The sequence below is a fragment of the Anabrus simplex genome, chromosome 1 (assembly GCF_040414725.1).
Source record: "Anabrus simplex isolate iqAnaSimp1 chromosome 1, ASM4041472v1, whole genome shotgun sequence".
In the NCBI taxonomy this organism is placed as follows: Eukaryota; Metazoa; Arthropoda; class Insecta; order Orthoptera; family Tettigoniidae; genus Anabrus; species Anabrus simplex.
This window is the reverse complement of record NC_090265.1, coordinates 1,119,938,025-1,119,961,115: the sequence shown is the minus strand read 5'-3', so window position 1 is coordinate 1,119,961,115 and position 23,091 is coordinate 1,119,938,025. Positions and strand designations below refer to the sequence as shown.

General features: G+C 38.7%; 1 protein-coding gene across 1 annotated transcript in view; it reads right to left on the bottom strand.

Moving 5' to 3' along the window:
* eIF2Bgamma (eukaryotic translation initiation factor 2B subunit gamma) overlaps positions 1-23,091 on the bottom strand; it is a 110,485-nt gene that overhangs the window by 44,892 nt on the left and 42,502 nt on the right. Inside the window, exon 5 of the mRNA XM_067137355.2 lies at positions 5,333-5,528. Coding sequence (XP_066993456.1) covers positions 5,333-5,528 — 196 coding nt within the window. The remainder of the gene's footprint in view (positions 1-5,332; positions 5,529-23,091) is intronic.

Below are 23,091 nucleotides of genomic sequence, written 5' to 3'. Positions count from 1 at the left end.
AACACATGTTTATAATGTTCTAAAGAAATCGGATGGGCACATCTTATAAAAGATTGATTAGGGACAAGGGGGAAAAGTGAGAAATTTATGGATGAGGAGGATAGGAGGAAAACTGATAATGAAACTCAAGTTGTATACCATTGTAAAGTTATTGAACAGAGAGTGGATGCACCTGGAAAGAACTGCAAAATTATTCAACATTATTAAGGGAATGTGGAGAAGTAAATTGATGGAGATAAGAACTGAAACATGCCAGTTAGTGATGGAATTGTGCCTTAAGTAACCTAGACAATATAACTTTGTTGAAGTCTAGAGCTATTAGGTATGTAGATTATAGCATATAAATAATGAACCATCATATTATATTTAAATTGCATGTTTGGATAATATAATATTATTATTCATTTGAGATGTAAGATGTGGTATGCACAGAATTAGGATGACTACTGTGGTGACCCTCATTTTGGAGGCAACGTTTCCGGGATATGCGATGGACCTCTATAGGATGTCACTCATACCCTTATTCTATTTTTTAAGTTTAATTTATTAACATAATAATTCTAACATTCATTTCAGGCCATTCTTTCTCTGTTCAGTTTCTAAATCATTTAAGTGTTAAAACTGGTTTATGATGTTTTCTGGACACTTCTTTATTTGTGCTTTCTTTTTGTTTTATATGCTATACGATATCAAATTTGTATCCTGCATGTATAAAAAACGAAAAAATTACAATAAACAATACCATCTCCCGGATCTGTGGTTTCCGAGATAATGGGAGATGAGTATTATCTTATTTTATATAGGAAAGAATGTTGTTCTAATTATTTTTAAATTTCATGCAGCTTCACGTCTAACTATGAGGCTTCCCTGCAACAATCAAAGACGTAGTGAACCACAGCGCAAAATTAGTTGCACATCATGGGATTAAACCACGAATGGTGAGTAGCCAAGTGGATGGTGGTGGCTATTATTATTATTATTATTATTATTATTATTATTATTATTATTATTATTTGGCTGAATACAAGTGGTGAAGAGGATTATATGGACTAAGATCAAGACTTTATTCTCTTATTCCAATGAAGATAAAGACAAAAAGCATTATATTAATGTAACTACTTTAATGTAACTACTTGACTCCATGTTGACTGGGTAAGAGACAGTGACAACAATGATCCTCATTGTTGTGATTACATTCTGCACAGAATAACATGCAAACTTCAAAACATTTCTGTGCAGTATTTTCCGTGCTTACTCCCTTGGCCCATATTTTATTTTATTATTTGCAATTTGCTTCACGTCACACTGACACAGATAGGTTTTATGGTAACAATGGGATAGAAGGGGTGGCAGTGGAAAAGAAGTGACTGTGGCCATTATTATTATTATTATTATTATTATTATTATTATTATTATTATGTTGTTGTTGATGTTGTTGTTGTTGTTGTTGTTCAAAGGGGCCTAACATCTAGGCCATTGGCCCCTAATGGTACAAGGTGAAAAAATGTAATGACAATTAAAATTTAAAAATTTATCCACTGACTAGAATTTTTTAAAAATGATGATGAAGAATGAATATGAATTTAAAATAATCAGTGGATCTAATTTGCAATGTCTTATTTGCTTATAAAATTATATAAAAATAGATTCAAATATGACAAGGCATTGCATTTGAAGTCAAATTAGATGTTAAAATAACACATTAAAAATACATAAAGACTAACTAAAACAGTCAACAGAATAAAACATAGTTAACAATAAAATAAAAATTACAAAACAAATAGAAAATAAACTTTTATACAAGATAAATTAAGCCACTATCCCCTATAAAACGGATGACAAGGTCTGGTGACAGCCGCAAGTACTCACCAGGGTGGCTACTCCCTTTAGTAAGTAGCAGTCCATTGCTATACCATAGTCAATCCGAAGATGACATACTACAACTGCTTCTTTCCGAGAAACCCGAAGGGAAGTCTTCCATACCCTCATAACTTATTTGGAAGAAGATTGGCCTGCCACTCCATCTCCCAATGGGATGTAACCACATCTCAGCTGAGAATGAATATAATTTTTTTTTTTTGCTATTTTTTTTACATTGCACCGACAATGGGATAGGAAAGGCCTAGGAATGGGAATGGGGGAATGGGAAGGAAGCAGCCGTGGCCTTAATTAAGGTACAGCCCCAGCATATGCCTGGTGTTAAAATGGGAAACCACGGAAAACCATATTCAGGGCTACCGACAGTGGGGTTTGAACCCACTATCTCCCGGATGCAAGCTCACAGCTGAGTGCCCCTAAGGGGACGGCCAACTCACCCGGTCAGAATGAATATCACTGACTGGAACCTTGTAAGGCAACGAAGGCAATGTGACTGACTCCTTGGCAGCTCTATCAGCTAACTTGCTTCCTGCTACACCCATATTGCTTGGGAGCCACACAAATGTGATGCAGATGGTAGCACTCCAACACCCAGCCAGCAGGTCCTGGATCCACTGAGCCAAAAGATGCCAAGGGAAACATGCATCAATAGATTGTAACAAACTCAAGGAGTCGATACACAGCAGAAAGTGCCAGCATTCGTTGTACAGTGCATACTCCAGAGCTTCAAGGACAGCATAGAGCTCTGCTGTATACATACTACAAGTTTCCAGTGGAGGGAAAAAGAAACCTGTTATTATCGAAAATGAATGCACAGCCTACTTTCGCTCCTGCCCTCGAACCATCTGTGTAAACAACTAACGAATCTGGATACCGACCAACAACGGATAGGAAGAGCCTCTGATAAATGGAGGGGTGTGTTCTCTTTTGGGCTGGTGCACAGATCCAGGATTATTTCAGGTCGTCATATTAACCACGGAGGTACCTTGGCCGTCTGACAAGACAAGGAACTGAAGGTACATCAAACAATCTGTGACTGCTATCCAAACATACACCGGCAGCGTTACTCGTGGATAAGCAGCGTACAGCCAAAGGTTTTCATTTTGGAATACACAGGGATAGCTTGAGTGAAGTGGCGTCTGTCGCAAATTTACAGCATAAGGCAATAGTATTTGTTGGCGTACCTCAAGCGTAAGGAGGCACACCAGATTCAGTGAGCAGGCTAGCAATGGGGCTTGTACTGAATGCTCCCATTGCCAAGCGAACTCAGTTGTGATGAATGCTACTCAGTTCCACAAGGAAGCTTTGCCTTGCTGGTCCATACACTGCACTGCCGTAGTCTAACCTGGATAAAATATGTGCCCTATAGAATTGTATGAGCACCGTGCCATCTGCTCCCCAAGTAGAGTCAGTTTCTTAGCGCATTTCACTCTTAACTGATGAACATGTGGCTCCCACGATAATTTACAATTGAAAAGGAACCCAAGAAATAGGTGTCTACTACAGGAAGAGTGACTCAGGATATGGGTGAAGAGTGCGCTTCAAGGAGAAGTGAACAACAGAGGTCTTTGCAGTTGAAAACTTTTAAAAACTTCTGATAGCCATTTTCGAAGGATCACTGTTCCACTCTCTCTTGTCGGACTGAGTGACTCAGACGGTTGAGGTGCTGGCCTTCTGACCCCAACTTGGCAGGTTCTATCCTGACTCAGTCCGTTGGTATTTGAAGGTTCTCAAATACATCAGCCTTATGTCAGTACATTTACTGGCATGTACAAGAACTCCTGTGGAACAAAATTTTGGCACCTCAGAGTCTCCAAAAACCGTTAAAAAGTAGTTAGCGGGACGTAAAAACAATAACATTATTATTTATTATTATTGTTCTACTCTTCTAATAAATTGTTGTTACTGTTGCTCTGGAACTGCCATACTTTATGAGCTATAATGCAGAGCAAATTCATCTACATATAGCGACGGTATTACTGCTGACAATACCATTTATGGCAATCGCAAACAGAGTGACATGATGCCCTCCCTATTCGGACATGCAGAACAGATGGAAGAAAAACAAATTTGCAATAAATACCGGCAAGTTACCTCAAAATCTTCACTGATGCAGGACAGGAAGGATGCCATACTGCCATGTGGTGTCACAGGCCTTTTCTAAGCCAAAGAAAACAGCCATCAAGTGCTGTTTTCAGAGAAATGCATTCTGGACAGAACTCTCCAGGCATACCAAGTGGTCAGTGGTCCTCTTTTTCTCCAAACACCACACTACAAGTTGGCAATCCACCATCCTTTCAAATAGTTTGCACAGACAGTTAGTGAGACAAAGAGGTCTGTAACTTCGTGCATACTTGGGATCTTTGTCAGGCTTTGAGGAGAGGAATTACTATTCCCTCTCGCCATTGTGACAGAAACTCACCCACTGTCCAGATTCGGATGAACACCCCAAGAAGATATAGGAGGCTATCCTCGCTGAGGTGTTTCAGCATCTGGTTATGGACATTATCTGGTCCAGGAGCCGTGTCCTTGCAAGCGCCAAGCCGCTGCAGAGTTTCTACTCCGTAAAGGGCATGTTATAGTTTTCTGAAGCTAGAGTGGCAAAACTAAGATGATGATGTTCTGCCTGCCGCTTCAGAGCCAGGAAATTAGGATGGTAATTCTCGGAACCAGACACATCAGCGAAATGGCTGCCTGCAATGGAAATTCCCAGTAATGAGGATGATCCTTGTACACTTGAAATGCATTTAAGTTTAGTCCACACTTGAGATGATGGTGTAAGTGACATCAAGGACGACACATACCTGTCCCATGAAACTTTCTTACTCTGCTGAATAAGAACTTGTGCCTTAGCGCAAAGTTTTTTAAATGTTACCAAGTTGACCCAGTAGGCTGCCTACAATAGTATTTACAAGCATGACGTTCTTTTATAGCTGCTGCAATTTCTTCTTTCCACCAAGGAACAAGTTTTCATCGAGGAACCCAAAAAAAGATGGAATGGACTCCTCAGCAGCAGCAGCAAGAATAACTTGCATGATATAAGTTTTATCGTCTACGCTCTGGCTATTCGCATCATTAAAGACAGCTAGTTAGTGAACTTTAGCCAATCAGCCCATTTTAGAAAGGGCACATTATAGTCGTCTGAAGCTAGACTAGCAAAACTAAGATGATGACCTTCTGTACACAAGCAGAATTATAGTTACTTCTTGGTTTTGCATAATTTTAAACTTAAGTCCTAATACTGCGGAAAAAATCAATAATTTTCCACACTTACGAAAACTCAATGCAGTACACAGAAACTCAAAGCCCATGGAATAAGGACATTAAGATGCAAGGAAGATAATGGATTAAAATTTAACTCAGTTATAAGAAAAGAGTATAAAACAAATGTATAAATTTAAAACTTAACGATTCTAGACTGAAATGTCAAATAAAAAAGCTCAACAATACTCACTTCTCCTGAGCCAGATATTGGCATACCCACTGCCTAAGCACATAAAGGTGAGCATCTGAGAGACGACTGTGCATCAAGATGTGTTGATGTTTCTTGATAAGAGCACGAGGAAGTGACAAAGTCTCCTCAAAGTCAGAGGCTGAGGCCAGGAACACAAGACGAGATGTACAGGCATCCAGACCCACAAGATCTCGTTCTTTAAAATAAAATCAATCATTTGTAAGCATATGTTTAAAATAGTTCCTTACAGGATTTGAATATCACAATTAAAATTCTACTAAAGATAACTTTACTCGTAGATTCAATCATCATGAAAATATAATACAGTAACATATTATCTTAAATACCACAATGATACCTAAATATCATATCTACATGAATAGTCCCCATATATACAGCATTTCTTTTTTTTTTTCTTTTTTTTTTTTTACATCGCACCGACACAGATATGTCTTACGGCGACGATAGGATAGGAAAGGCCTAGGAATTGGAAGGAAGCGGCCGTGGCCTTAATTAAGGTACAGCCCCGGAATTTGCCTGGTGTGAAAACGGGAAACAACGGAAAACCATCTTCAGGGCTGCCGACAGTAGGGCTCAAACCCACTATCTCCTGATTACTGGATACTGGCCGCACTTAAGCGACTGCAGCTATCGAGCTCGGTACAGCATTTCTAAATTTGGTGGCGAAAAGGTGGGTTGCAGGTCTTATTTGTGTCAAGGTTGGTACAGTGTTCCTGGCATACAGAAATCAGGAAGTTGGTACTTATTCAACTACTTTCTTGGCAACACTGTTCCCACCACCAGCGAGAAACATGACACATACATGGAAATGAAAATCCACACCCTTTTTCCAATCATTCAACCAGGACAGTAATAGAATGAATGAAGCCCCCATCTAGCAGCGAGAATAGGAACTGTGCTGGCTGCTGAAGCCTGTCGTACATGACACATACATAAATAATGCATCATTTGCATGGCGTTCAGTTTAAGTAGTAGCACATGCTTAGGATAGCTGGTGTGAGTTCTCATTACAGGCCATAAAAGCTCCACATTATTGAAGAGGCAGAGCAAATTCGGATTCGCTCTGCGCTATGAAAGTATGATGTGAACAATTTACATAATTTTAATGCATATGGGAGGGAATTTATTTGTTTGTTTTAACATTTGCTGAAGGTCCATGTTAGTATCTGTGCAGTGCTTTGTGTGACTGGAGGAAAAATACAACTCTTCTTGAACAGACAAACATGAACAGCCAGGATTTTGTGGACAAAAAGCAGAGTTTCCAGAAATCAAAAACAGGATAAGCGAATATGTGACTGAAAAGGAAAAATAGGAAAAATAAAATTGTATATCTCCAAGCCAATTACGAAGATAAGGTTGTGAATTTCCACAGATATGTTATTGGTTTGCACCAGAGGAATTCATATTTAATCTCGCAAATTGGTATTCCAGACGTCAGTACGTTTTGAAGATTGTGACACGAGTTGCTTCATCTATACTATTAACATGATGAATAGAATACTTAGTATTATCACTCCATTCTCTAAGCATTGTCATTGGTGGCCCCGGTGTGGCATTGCGGTCACTTCAAGCCAGCAACAGTCCATGCACCAAGAAGTCGACAAGGGTAAGATAGCATGCGTGAAGTCACGATCATAATTTTAAAGTGTATGGGAGGGTATTAGTTTGTTTATTTGTTTTAATATTTTCTGAAGGTCTGTGTAGTATCTGTGCAGTGCTTTGTGTGCATAATAAATTACTGTAGTTTTCTACTGTTTTGCTCCTCATTGTAAATCAGGTTATGGAAAAAAGTGCAGTGGCAGATAATTTTTTACACCGCCAAAAGAAAATAATCTGTTCGTGAAGTGGGCGAGAGTTATTCCGCAGAAAGATAACCAATTGTCAGCCGAAACTAGAATCTGTGATGTGCATTTTTCAAAAGATTAACAATAAAGGTGGGCTAATGGTAAATGGTGAAAATGTGGAACTTCCTCGTATGAAGTCGAAATTAAAACCAGGAGCAATACCTCATATTTTTCCAAACTTACCAAAATACCTTTCCACTGAGGTAAAATCATTAAACACTACTGAAAATTGCTTTATTCACCTTGACCAATACTTCAACCCTAATTTCAATTTAAACGACTTTTCTGAAAAACCCAACATCCTTTTCGACTTCCTAATTATTCTTCTCAAAAATTCTAAATTTTAAAACCCCAATTCTATTTTCCATGCCTTACAAAGTTCCTACCCACATTTTCTACCTCCATTAACCCACCCTCCTAACCCACCCTAAACTACCCCTCCTTCATCTCCCTATTTTATCCTTCCTCAACACCGTTGGCGTCACAACACAATTTGATATTCAAGTGAGTATTCATCAAGGATCCACCCTGTCACCACCCCTGTTTATCCTGTACATGGGCACAGTAACCGTGAACCTGCAGACACCACATCCATGGACCCTTCTCTATGCATATGACATTATGCTGGTTGGTGACTCACAAAAGAGGCTTAATGGATTGGTCACCCAGTTGAAAACAAAGCTGGAAACATTTGGATTGCAGCTAAACATCACAAGAACAGAGTACTTGAAGTGCAGCACCCAAACAAATGGGACAACATTGGTTGACAACATTTCAGTACCGAAGACATCTCCATTCCGTGATATTGGCTCCCGCATGAGAGCTGGTGATACACTTGTAGACGCTCGAGATCGAGTAAAAGCCGCCTGATTTAAGTGCTGGCAGGTCATGGGCAGTGTCCTTTGTCACAGAAAGTACCCCTGTGTCTCAAACCAAAGATCTACTGCACAGTCGTTTCCCCAGTGATATTGTATGGAGTGGAACGTTAGTCGGTGACAAAGTGACACAAGCAGATCCCACGCGTAACGCCAATGTGCATGCTTAGATAGATGCTGTGAGTCACATGATTAGTAAGATACAGTTTGAGGGATGTTCCACCATTCAACACATTGTAAAATATATTAATTTATAAGAAGACCGGTTTCGACTCTCTTGGAATCATCATCAGTTCCTATTGAAAATCAAATCAAGGGGAATATGATAACAATCGTCATAATAAAAAATTATATACCTAGCGGCGATTGCCTGGAAACACATCAATGGGTTGCAAAACATTACGTTGAAATGTAACGGACACATGGTAAGCAGTACTTGGAACTTCTGGCTTAAACTGTCATGTGTTCGTGGAACACGGAACACTGGAAACATGTGCACTGGTTGAAAATATACACATACGACATGAAACACTTATAACGATATGAAACAATTGGTGCTTCAAGAATGTTCTTGGGCTTGATAGTCTTATTTCTATCTGATAAAATTGGATGAAATATATACACCTTGAAATGAAATGTACAAAGACATAAACTACTTGGCATTTAAAAAATTCTTGGTTTTGGTTTTAAAAACCGTCATGTGTTCATGGAACACAGAATAGAACTATTGGTCTTGTTTCAATCTACTGGAAACAAATGCACTATCATAGTTGAGAATATACACATTGACTGAAAATTTATACACTGATGTGAAATACATGGCACTTGAATGTTCTTGGATACGAGTAAAAATGCTGTTGTATGTTTGTATAACTCGGCATAGACTTATCAATCGGTCTTGCCACAATCAACTAAGACAGTGCATTTGTTTCCAATAGATTGAAACAAGACCAACAGTTCTATTCTGTGTTCCACGAACACATGCCGATTTTTAAAACCAAAACCAAAAACTTTTTAAATGCCAAGTAGTTTATGTCTCCGTACATTTCATTTCAAGGTATATGTATTTCATCCAATTTAATCAGACAGAAACAAGGCTATCAAGCCCAAGAACTTTCTTGAAGCGCCAATTGTTTCATATCGTTATAAGTGTTTCATGTCGTATGTGTATATTTTCAACCAATGCGTATGTTTCCAGTGTTCCGCGTTCCACGAACACGCAACAGTTTAAGCCGGAACTATGTCTTTGTACATTTTATTTCAATATATTTCATCCAGTTTATTCAGATAGAAACAAGACTATCAAGCCCAAGAACATTCTTGAAGCACCATGTGTTGCATATCATTATAAGTGTTCATGTCGTATTTGTGTATATTTACAGTGTTCCGTGTTGCATGAACACAAGACAGTTTAATGCAGAACTAAGAACTTTTGAAGTTCCAAGTACTGCTTACCAAGTGTACGTTACATTTCAAGGTAATATTTTGCAACCAATTGATGTGTTTCCAGACAATCGCCTTTAGGTATATAATTTTCTATTATGATGATTGTTATCAGATTCCCCTTGATTTGATTTTCAACAAGAACTGATGATGACTCCAAGGGAGTCGAAACCGGTCTTGTTATAAATTAATATATTTTACAATATGTTGAATGGTGGAACATCTCTCAAACTCTATCTTATTAGTTAAACGTCAACACGGAAATGAAGATCATAACCTACGATCACATGACTAGATCACACTAAGAACTAAATGGTCAGGAACACTCTTATAGTGCCCCGATTCCCGATAAAATGAGAAAGGCAAAATTCAGATGGTATGGTCATCTGGACAGAGCTGACCCATAATCTATCATGAAGTGAGGACATACGCTCAGCCCAGATGGACAATGGCTTTGAGGCATGAGAGCTGCAGGTTTTGCGGACTCTGAGGACCAGGAAAAATGGGGGTCGAATAGCAAAAAAGGCAGACCTTACTTAAGATGGGAAGAAATCCAGGAATACAATGAAGAGAAATCAACTACTTCTGCTGGTTTTGAACCTACAATCTTATGATCCAGTGGCGGACAGTCTACCACTAATCTAGTGAAGTACTGGGTTGGGTGAGGGAGTCTCAACTAACATCACGGAAGAGGAACGTACCGGCAGGCGAGGCTTGTCATGCACCTCCGAGGGGATGCTTAATGAATAAACTTTATCCAGCACAAATGCTACATGTAGTCAACAGGCTTGAACCCAGGACCAGTGTTAAAGAACGATATCTCACCGTTTTAGAAATGAGGGGGCCACCAAATTGTAATGAAAATAAATAGTGAAATCTGAACAGTCAAATCACACCTCATAATTAAATTAACACCTTACTTAAGCCTAGTTCACTCAACACTATTAAGTTTTCATGAGTCTTAAAAATTAAACCTATAAAACAATAATAATACGAGGGCTGTAAATAAAGCAGTGGCAATATTGATAGAATGCAATATTTAATAAACTAACAAATACAACTGCATTACATTCCTTCAATGTAGTCACCTGCAAATGTAGGGAAGCCATTGGGGACAGTAGGCAAGGCATTCTCTGTTGATGACAGCGACGGAGCGCCCTACTGCGCGGAGTACAAATGCCATGTAAGGGAATCGGCAGCCTCGGTGGGGTTTCATCTTCGGAAACAAGCCGAAGTCACAAGGACTCATGTCTTGTGAGTATGGAGGGTGCGCGGTGCAAACCCGCAGTCTTATTCCGATCCGCACGAAACGCTTCACCTATTGTGCAACCGTCCCATAAGGTCATTCTTGCCGCAGACTTCACATAATCCCCAATAACATTCTGATACATTTTTGCCACGGGCAACCTCGGTTTTAATCCACGAACACCGATCACCTTTTGAAAACATGCTTTAGAGCGATGAAATCGATACTCCTCTCTTCAACACCACACAGTAACAACACTCCCAACTGGATGCCCGTCAAATGCACACTACACATCGACAACAGCGCCATCTGACTGCTCCCATATCCTAATTGCGCATGCCCGATCCTCTGCGAGTGTCTGGACTATGTTGCCACTATTTTATTTACAGCCCTCGTATATTCAAAGGTTAATAAGAATTTCCTTCCAATATGAAAACCTATGAAAATGTTTCAGATTCCTTCAAGATATTTAAATAGGTTTCAACAGCACCCTTAACACTTCTGCATTTACAGAAAACAGAGAAATTTGAATTTTAACCTACATTATATGCTAAATCTTGAGCCGTAAGAGGCATTTAGCATCTCGAGCATACGAAAACAATATCATAACGGGAACAAATACGTAATAAAATAAGGCGAGTATGCAGTTTTACATGATTCTTATGATTATAAATCACGGGACCAATAATTTTGTACCTCACATGCTCATGGTTTTGAGAGAAGTTGGATCGAGGCTCCCCCTTGGCACTCTTAAAATGGTTTTCCATTATCTCCCATTTTTACACCGTATATCTTAATTAAGGCCACTGTCATGACCTTCGCAGTACGGATCCCCTACTTTTCCATCGTCGACGAAAACTGCAGTTGTTAATGCAACGTTAAACACGTAGCAAAAATTATCAGGCATACACTGCAATACCTGGTCAATTTAAGTGAGAAGTCAGCACACTAGGATTAAGCTGTCCCTCCCTAGAAACAATAAATACCACAGGGCCGTCACAAGGGAAGGATGAGAAGGGAGATGCTACAAGCTAGGCCTATTATGTTATGAGAGGGGCAGCGTTTTGAAAATATGTTTAGGGATTAAGTGGACCTCACAACCGATATTTTCAAACACTCAATTCTATTTGAGATCAAAGAATGAAATTGACACCGGGGGTCGGGCCTTTGAACATCTGCGTTCTCTCTCTCTCACACTCTCTTCCCTCCACTACAAGGTCAAGTTTTCGGTACTGTTAAAAGAAGTGCTAACTGTTGCCATTTACGCATTTTATTCTGTAACGCCACAATGTTTGTCCTGTTGCTAAGTAAATACTGTACTATCATATCACCCTAGACACTGATGCTCCCTTTTATTGTTTAAAATGACTATAATGTTAAAATTTCCCCCCATTTCACCCCCTGTGGCTCCACACCTGAACAATAAGCAGAGAAGTTGTAGTCAAATTCAAGGCCAGGCTAGTTACAATGTCAAAAAGAAAAAAGTCTCTCAAAAGGTGACCATAGAAATCAATTTGTAATTTAATGGAAGCTAAGTGTAGTCTGCCCTCAACCTAAGCTAAGTTTAATTTCCTATGGAGACAGATTAAGATAATGGAAGAACGGAATTTCAATTTAAACATTATCGGTTACTCAGTAAGAAGTAGAAAATTATTATAGATGGTATATTAAAGAAATGCCAGGTAAAATCCTCTAATGGTATGAGGTACAGCAGTAACTTTCTTTCAGAGTTTATTATTTAGAATAAAGTCACCTAAAAGATTAAGCACTATCTGCAGCATAATCTATTACCTCTTCCCTCAGAAAGACTTTAAGGAAATTCTGCAAAGGGCTTCCTGTCCCTATGGTGTAAATCCTCATTGTATAAGTGCTCTTTCAGATTATTCTGAGGATGAAATAGAATAAATGGTACAGGGTAATTACATTTGATGAGGTTAAGCTAAGAGAAGTGATTCAATTTAATGGTTCTTCAATGAAAGATGGTTTGGTCAATTTAGATGAACTCATGCTAGATTTTCAAAGAAATCAGATGGTATTTCATGGATTAGTTTTTGTTTGTATCTCTATATAAAAATAAGAGTTTTGCCTGTACATTCCTCAGAATTTAAAAAAGAATGATATTTCTGCCCACGGTCATGATGAGAGTAACAAGGAAATGCACTTGTTAATTTTCCGTCATTACTGTCTGTATGAAAATCAGTATATAATTTTGGGGAATGACGCACTACAATCTAGGCTATAAATAATTTTGTTCACGCAAAGTGAAATGTTAGTTTAGGGTAAGGCCTAAAATTTTATTCTCAAATATCTATGTTATTAGTGGCCTTATCGATAAATACTATATAACTAAAATTATATAGAATTAAATTTACAATCATTTATGTCTTGTACTTTTTTTTTTTTTTTTTTTTTTTTTTTTTTTTTTTTTTTTTTTTTTTTGGCTATTTGCTTTACGTCGCACCAACACACACGTCTTATGGCGACGATGGGATAGGAAAGGCCTAGGAAGTGGAAGGAAGCAGCCGTGGCCTTAATTAAGGTACAGCCCCAGCATTTGCCTGGTGTGAAAATGGGAAACCACGAAAAACCATCTTCAGGGCTGCCGACAGTGGGGCTCGAACCCACGATCTCCCGATTACTGGATACTGGCCGCACTTAAGCGACTGCAGCTATCGTGTATATTTTTACCGTACTGGCTGTGATAACAGAGATATTCATGAATTTCGATTTTTGTTGCTAAGTCCGTATCAACGCCAAATCGCGGGAAAATGGGTGAACAGAATTTAATGAAAATTGGTAAGTAAAGTCAAGAAATAAGCTAGTACAATCTAGGTTGTAAATAATTTTATTCACACGGGATGAAATGGTAGTATAGAGGAAGGCACCTAAAATTCCATTTCTAAATACCTATGTTATTGGTCCTATCAAAAAGTAATAAAAGTTATAGAGAATGCAATTTCCGATCATTTATGTCTTAAATAGTTTTACCGTACCAACTATGATAACAGAATTCGTGAATTTCGATTTTTGTTGCTTAGTCCATATCAACACCAGCACTGCTAACATGGAAATCTTGTTCAATCATGTTGAATGGTGGTGGTTTTTGTCATGATTGTCTTAAGGAGTAAAAACGCACGTTCATCATTCTATACTGACAAGGAAAATAGTGAAGATGATTATAAAAAGTGAGAAAAAGAGTAAAGGAACAATCATTTGAAGAATAAGACAAGAAGGTGTCATGAAAGAAGGAAGTAGGAATTACGTGTTCTAATATCACAGTCAGATGAAAACTAAATGTGAAGGCCTACAAGGTCTAAAACTCAAAAACTGATCAACAATTACATTACACTGACCATTGTTTGTTGTGATGTGATTTCTCTCTACTGCTGCCACTCATCTCTGATAGATGGGATTGCTGCTGCGTCCCAAGTAAAACAATATGCCTGAACATTGGCGGAAAGTAGCTGGGGAGTTAGATAACTTTGCACATGCCATTATGATTGTCCCATCAACTAGAGCTAGTCCTTGCTAAATTCATGGTTTGGGTTGTTTTTTTTTTTTTTGTTTTTTTTTAAGAATTTGTTTTATGTCGCACTTACACAGATAGGTCTCATGGCAATGATAAGATAGGAAAGGGCTAGGAGTGGGTAGGAATCGGGGATGGCCTTAATTAAGGTACAGCCCCAGCATTTGCCTGGTGTGAAGATGGGAAACCACGGAGAACCATCTAGGTTTCATGTGTGATGTTAGTTAGTCCAATAGAAAGCCTGGAAATCTTGAGGACTTAGTGGAGGGAAAGTCAAGCACAATGTTTTATTCTAAATCCAGCAGATGTTAAACAGAAGATCTGGGCTTTTTCAGATTTTGTGCATATGCTGAAAAGTATAAGAAAGTTTTTGAATGATCAAGTATAACTATATTACAACAGAAAAAAATCATAAATTTCAACTTTTACAGGGAACTGTTTAATGAAGATCTCTCTAGATAAGGACGACTTAGAGCTTGCCATAAGCTGACAACAGCTCATTTAGATCCCTCCTCCTTTCAGAGAATAAATGCCAGGCTCCCATTCCAATTATTTGGTGATACTGTCGCCAAAGGACTAAACTTTTATCGAGAAATGGGGCTTATAGGTTTTGTAGACAGTGAAGGCCTGGCTGAAGTGGTAAAGGGTGCTTGATTCACCCGGAAGGACGTGGGTTTGATTCACCATCAGGAAGCTGAAAAATTTAAGCAGCAAGATTTCCACTTCCGGAGGTGCACATGGTCCTGAGGTTCACTCAGCCTACTCCAAAAATGAGTACCAGGTTAATTCCTGGGAGCAAAGGTGGCAAACATTGAACTAACCACTCTACCACGTCAAGTGCCAAGGTTATGGACAGAGGAAGCATTTATCTTCCCCACCTCCAAAGTCCTTCAAGGCCTGTGAGGAGATGACTTTGCTTCAAAGGCACTGAGGCATTTACAAGTTTCTTACGCACTCAATTCATTCATACCTTCCAAGGCTCTCTATAAAAACTCATCTTCCCACAGAACTAACCTCACTTTTCTTCAAACCCTATAAATCTACACATACAGTCTAACCTGCCCTTTATTCAGTGAACATCTCTATACAGACATTTTTCCACGGAACGATTTTATTTTAAGACAAGTGTTAAATAAACCTCCTTTAAGCGGACACCTCGAATTCCAGACAGCGGACATCGCCATTAGTCTCGTCCACTTGTCTTAAGCAGACACCTTACACGTTCCAGGACACCTTTTTTACACGGGGTTTTGTCATTCTTTCTCTTAAAATCATTCCACAGACATATGCGAAATCCTTTTGAATGTACTATTTTGTGTCCAAGGAAAACAGAAAGAAACGTACCTAGGAATGCTTTTTTTTTTTCTCTCTCTCTATTGGCTTTATGTCACACCGACACAGAGAGGTTTTATGGCGACGATGAGACAGAGAAAGGCTAGGACTGGGAAGGAAGCGGCTGTGGCCTTAATTAAGGTATAGCCCCAGCATTTGCCTGGTGTGAAAATAGGAAACCACCGAAAACCATCTTCAGGGCTGCCGACAGTTGGGTTCGAACCCACTATCTTCCGAATACTGGATAGTGGCCGCACTTAAGCAACTGCAGCTACCGAGCTCGGTCATAGGAATGCTGAAGTAGCCATGAAGCTAACTGTTCTGTACAGGGCTCTTTCCAAACCTTTTGTTAGGGTCGTATTGTGTTCCAATAAGTGTACATTCTGAGAATTCTAGTTGCCTGGGAAGGTTGTCTGTGGCTGTTTACTCACAAGTTACAAACAGATTTTTTCAGCATATCTTGCATCATTCCATTCATAACTCAGATAGTTGCTAATGAGGTCGAGGTCAGGTAGTTCAGTTAAACTTGACAAGGCAGAGGTTTTCATGTACTGCTTATTGAGGCAGAAATACCATAGCATTTCAATCACCCAGTAAACATGTGTAGGAGAGACGAGCGTGTTTAGGTCTCAATCAAGAAAAAATGCAGTGAGAAAAAACTATCAGTGAGAAAAGCTCCTTGAAAATTAAACTGCACGAAAACACAATTGTGAAGAATAAAAATGTCCATTTAATTGAGTGCGAGAAAAATAGTAATCAAGAAATGAAAATAAAGTGGGAGTCAGTTTTTGCAGAAGTGAACATTGTGTTATATGAACGATTCATATTTGTTTGAACAAAGAAATTGAGTTTGTGGGCCAATGCTACAAGAAAAAGCATGAGGAATAGCAAATAACCTGAAAGTTGAGGTTAATTCAGTAAAGAATTTGTGTGTCATGCTGGGTGGTTATTCCCATTTCAAGAATATCACAGTAAATAAAAATGTGCTAAATTTGCACACCCAGCTGAAGGATTACTTCCCAAAGCTTAAATAAATGTAAGGGCTTGTAGTATCTCCTAGGCAAATATTAGTTACAAATTATTTAGAACACTCAAAATAAACATGTATGCTAATATTGAAGGTGGATTTCTTTGCCTTTAAAGTGTTTGATTAATTTTTGCAACTTTACAAAGGAAAAATTAAGTGTATCCTCCTAATTCAATACATCATCTCATAGTGCATTGGCACTGCCGGTGGCTGTAAGTAGCCTATGCAGTTGCCTCCACAGTATGCACTAGCCATGCGTCTTGGTTAGTGTACTATTTACCAACTGATGAGCCCAACTTAGTATAATGGGGCAAAATGCTGTCAACCAGGAATGAGTTAGCTGGAAAATTTATAATGTGCAATAACGGACCAACTATACTGGTATTATAAATTTACTCATTTGGGACAAATATTTCAGGTTCCCTATGGGAATCAACATCTATATCATCTGATAGCCAGGCAGGCATCAATGTTTGGAAATGAGACGAAGTCTCTCATAGTGGACTGGCACTGCCGGTGGCTCTAGGTAGCCTACGCAGTGGCGTCCACGGTATGCACTAGTTATGCCTCTTGGTGGATGTGCTATTTACCAACTGATGAGTCCAACTTAGCACACTGGGGCGAATCACTGGCAACCAGGAATGAGTGAGATGGAAAATTTATAATGTCCAATAACGGGTCCAATTACAATGGTATTATAAATTTACTCATTCGGGACAAATATTTCAGGTTCCCTATGGGAATCAACATCTATACCACTCTAACATTGTTCCAGAAAATTCACCTTTTTTGTGTTTTTGTGGTCCGTGGCAAAGTAATATACTACAGACTCACTTGCTGTATCGCTGAAATCCCTTCAGGTAGGAAGATCAAATTTCACATTATGGTGGTGATTGTACCGGGCGGTACACCCCCACGCCGCTAATTTAAAATGTGCGCCAGTTGAAACTCCTCTGCTGGAGGAAGTCTGAACTTTATTGACGGTATTAATTTTCAAGTTTCTCAGAAGATGTCACTACGTGGAAAGTTTGGAGTTTTTGAACTGTGCCACTTTTGATGTATTTTTGTTTTACCGGTAGTAAGAAGTGTGAACTTTCTCTTCTACAGGACACTACTGAAAAACTACAATGGTGCACCCTAGTGCGATGTGAAAGAACTGTTTTTTGGAGAAATTTTTATTTCAAAAGTTTGTTTCTTGTTAAATTTTTTTCTGTTATTGTTTAAGTTGGCTGTATACCCCTCTCTTTCCCCTTGTTTTGTATTTAGACAATCCCGAATTTCTTTAATTAATTTCTGACCAATCTGATGTATCTTCCCCCAACTTGAATATGCTGCTTTTCCCTAACCAATAAAGTTTTGGTGGGAGGGTGTTCTCATTCCAAAAACGCCTCGAACTTTCCGCGAGAGTATATAAACTGCTGATTTTTGGGTCTCTGAGCCACTTCTGTTCCATCTTTTAGTGTGTAAAGTACATAGCAGGGGGCGGGAAGCGCCTCTTTCTTCGGCAGCGGTCAACAACAAGGTAATGGCCGATTAATAACTTCTTTCTTTGCTAGCTCAGCAGTTTAACTCTCGGGGCGGGTCCGAAGTTTTTCCATAATGTAACCTTCCTTAAAATGTAAAGACCCTTGGTATCTATTCTATCTTTAAACTGCATATCGGGATAGAGAGTGCTTAACCCTCTCGAGCTCCCACTCATATTGTTTGAGGTGAACTTATTTTTTCTCAACCTATTCTTCTTTAACGTAATGTAAATTGTTCCTTTCTAAAGTCACCTCTTTAGTATGGGATTAGCCCCTGCATTAATGGCCTAGTGCCAAGTAGGTTGTAAACAAATGTATTAGGAGTGCAGGTCGCATCCTCTCAAGTGGTTATTTTAGAGGTCATGTAATTAACCTTTTTTTCTTACTTAATAGACCTCAGTAGGTTGGGTATTTTACCCCTGTATCTATGTCCTTAGAGGACAACTTGAAGGTGGAGTTTGGTATGGCCTTTAATAGGCTTAATGTTGAGAGCGAGTGGCTCTTTCTCAAAAATTGAGTGTTGTATGCCTCGGGGAGGCTTTTCTGTGTAATTTGGAGCAAGTGCTCCTGAGCATGAATGGGGTTTTCTGCCCCTCTGTTAAAACTTATTTTGGAGTAAGGTTGGGCTGATTGCCCAAGAATTGTGAAGTCGGGGCGCGAAGCCCAAATCCGGTAAATATTGTAACTATACTTTTGTTGCCTTGCTACTCTGTACCTGCCATGCTTGTTATTTCTTTATTTTGAAAAGAAAATATAACCTTGTTAATTTTACCTGAACTCTAATTTCGTAGCTTGAGACCTGTTCACACCCGCACCTTCTTTCACCTCTAACTACCGCAAAAACACGGTAACAGTGATGATTATTGTTGTTGTTGCTATGGGCTTTACGTCGCACCGACACAGATAGGTCTTATGGCGACGATGGGATAGGAAAGGCCTAGAAGTTGGAAGGAAGCGGCCGTGGCCTTAATTAAGGTACAGCCCCAGCATTTGCCTGGTGTGAAAATGGGAAACCACGGAAAACCATTTTCAGGGCTGCCGATAGTGGGATTCGAACCTACTATCTCCCGGATGCAAGCTCACAGCCGCGCGCCTCTACGCGCACGGCCAACTCGCCCGGTGGTGATGATTATTATTATTATTGTTGTTGTTATATTACTTCAAGAGATTTCAGTTCCCGTCAGACTGGCCTTTGCCATGTCAATAAACAAATCGCAAGGTTAGATAATGAAGGTAGTATGACGGCATCTAGAGAACCACTGCTTCGGTCACAGCCAGCTTTACACAACGTGCATTCAAGTACCTAGTGGGCATACATAAGCTATGTATTTATGTACCCAATGAGACAGTGATAAATATTGTCTACAAGAGTGTGTTGTAAGACAAACATATACTCACAGGCCACCTTAATTTAAACACTTTAAACTAAAGAGATCTACAATCACCAGTAGTCATTACAATCCACAATTCTACATTTAGTGACTCATTCTATCCAGAATATGGTAGAGATTGGTCATGTTATCATTAACTCTATACAGCTTTATACAAAACCAAAATCCATTCTAATAGCTTAGGCCTTCACGGCCAGTATTTTGATGAATGCAGAAACAATTTCTGGGCTTCTAGGCTGCGATCGAATTGTGTATACTGACCTACAAAGGAAGCAGAACCTTGAAAATACTGAGCACAGTCCCAGGTGAAATGTTGTAGGCTAGGAATACAATCTGACCACAGCCTACAAAGCCCAGAAAATTTCTTCTACTATCACTGTGGTGTTGGTCGAGAAAGCCTAAGTTGATATGTCAGAATATCATTGTTTCATCTCAAAATACCATTATGTGAAAATGTTGAGGGAAAAAATACTGACCTGCAGCACATGTATCACTTAGAACGAAAATTCATTGATATAGTTCATGCAATACTGAACCTTAGATGACAGAATCTTTCTGGTCCGAGTTCTAAGCTGAAATATAGGGTACAATTTAAGACTTCGCTCTTCTAATGATAGGCCATGGGAATCCCCAAGTGAGCGCCATATGGTTTGTGTCAAACTTGGCGTGATAAGAATTCTTGACAGCTTACACAGCAATTCACAGTACCTACTGAACATTTAAGGTGTGTTGTGAGGTTATTATTGCAATGGTTAAGTACACTAAAGCACAGATAATATTACTGGTCAAGTGTTATTTGCACAAGAAGAAGAAACCAGTTAAAAGGTACCTTATAAAATTCCATAGACAGTTTCCCGGTTCTACAGTACATAAAAACATTATGTGCAACAACTCATATTCAAGTGGCGTAGTATTGCTTCCGTAACTAATAGGAAAAAACAGCAAAGGAGAACAGCTCTCACACAGGAGAGATTAGAAGATATCAGGCAAAAGTGTAAGTCAGTCCACATAAGTCGCTTCAGAGAGTAGCTCAGAAAACTGGTATTTCCCATCTGTCAGCATGTAATGCAGCAAAAAATTATTCCATTTACTATCTTACTGGACTCATTCAGTGGTAAGTTAAGTTTATTTTATTTATTTGTTTATTTATTTAATTATTTGTCTTGAGCATGTATATAGCTGGTGAGTTCAGTTTCATTTAGTTTCTATAGGACATACATGCCACTTCTTTGAGACAATTACATCCGCTCACCATTGTGAGCACTGCATTCGCTGTCACCGCTTCTCTGCGCTTCTATGCCTCAGTACTCAGCTATGAAGTCTTATACTCCCTGTATTATCACGTAGCAGTTTTTCTAGGTGCAACGATGATGTATAGTTTTAGTGCTTTCTTTCCACGATACTTTTCACCTCACGACATTCAAAGAACCACTATAATCTATCAGCTTCATTGTCTGTATTGATAATTTGAGCTTACAAGTACGAATGATGAGTTTTCCACATAATCAATACTTTATTTTACAAAGCGTTTAGAATTATTTACATTAAAAAACAGTACGGTTTCCACCTATAAATAGGTCATCATCAGCTGTTGGTAAACCTGCTTAATAGCGACTGTACATAATAAAACATTACTAAAATTAATTAAAGAAGAATGCCTTATTCTAATATAACATTAATGGTATTATGGTATAATACTAATGGTATAAAACAGACGAAGTACCCATGAAACCGATCATAAATTATAGATCAAGCCCGACTTACAAATTATCATGCTTCATACAGACATTTCTCAAAAAACACTACACATTCTTAGCCAAGAAATCAGTACAAAACTCAATAGAATTCTGCAACATCACGAAAGAGCTGAAAATCGAGCAACACCACACTCTAGCATCATATGATATCATTAACATGTACCCTAACAAACCCACACAGAAAACAATAAGACTGATAGAATAAAATTTAAGAAATCACAGTAATCTAAGTGTCCTTGAAATAGATGAATTTATTAATTTACTTTAATTTGCCCTCAACAATAATTACTTTAGATTCCACGACACCATCTCATGGGTTCACCAGCTTCAGGAATATTAGCCGAGATCTACATAGACCACTTAGAACACTCAGAAATTAGCAAAATTAACAAGATATCATTCTGGTGCAGATTTGTAGATATCTTCGTTGTTATAGAATGCAGGTTTACAAACGAAAACAACATACTTGAACAGCTAGACAAAATAGATTCACATATAAAATTTATGATGGAAACTGAGAAAGATCACACTCTGAATTATCTTGATTTATCTGTCACTAAAACTGAAGACCACTTGACATACAAAATCTATAGAAAACCTACACAAACCTCCAATACTATAAAAGTAGATTCCACTCACCCTAATGCACACAAAAAGGCAGCATACTACAATATGATATACAGAGCTTTCAACATACCTCTATCCCAGGAAGGTAAGGTAAGGGTGTATTCTGCCCGAAGGCACGTCCGAACCTCCGCAGAGGTGTGCCTGAGCCGGAGTTTACGTACGGTAGGGTGGCCAGTTCCTTTCCGCTCCTCCATTCCCTTACCCCCCACCAACAATGCATGGCAAACCATCCAAATCTTGACTACGCCCAATGTTGCTTAACTTCAGAGATCTCACGGGATCCGGTGTTTCAACACAGCTACGGCCATTGGCCCTATCCCAGGAAGAATTAAATAAAGAACTAAACCTAATTCACAAAATAGCGGAGCATAACGGATACAATAGAAACATGATAAACAAAATCATTCACAAAATAAAATATCAACCGAAATCCAAATTAAGTAGAAACAACAAACCTAAGAAAGACTACGCACTTTTTACCTTTAACAACACCCACATCCACCCCATAACTAATATTTTCAAAAGAAACAATCTAAGAATAACTTACAGAAATACGCGTAATAATGCTTCCATTTTACATAACACTAAATCTGTCAATGAAAACAACAAATACAGCCACTCAGGAGTATACTGCATAAAATGCATCTGCGCACCGGCAGATTTTTTCTAATACCAATATAAATGGTCCGAAACGCTGGCAACCAAGAATGAGCTAGCTGGAAAATTTATAATGTCCAATAACGGACCATTTATATTGGTATTGTAAATTTGCTCATTCAGGACAAATATTTCAGATTCCCTATGGGAATCAACATCTAGATTTTTTCTATTCGCTACAACGAAAATATTAATGCCAATAAATATAATCGCTTTTCATCCATAGGGCAACATGTTGAGGAACACAAGCATAAGTTCACTAATATTGAGAATGACATGGAAATTTTAAATATGAACCCCACAGGCCCATTGCTCAATATAATGGAAGATTTTTAAATCAGTATTGGCTAATCCCAACCTCAACTTAAATGAAATCACAGATAAAACATACATTCTCTTGAACACAGTCATTCCCATTCTAAAAGACACACATTTAAAAAGAATCAACAGACACAAACCCACACACAACCCAAAAGAAACACCCCACTCC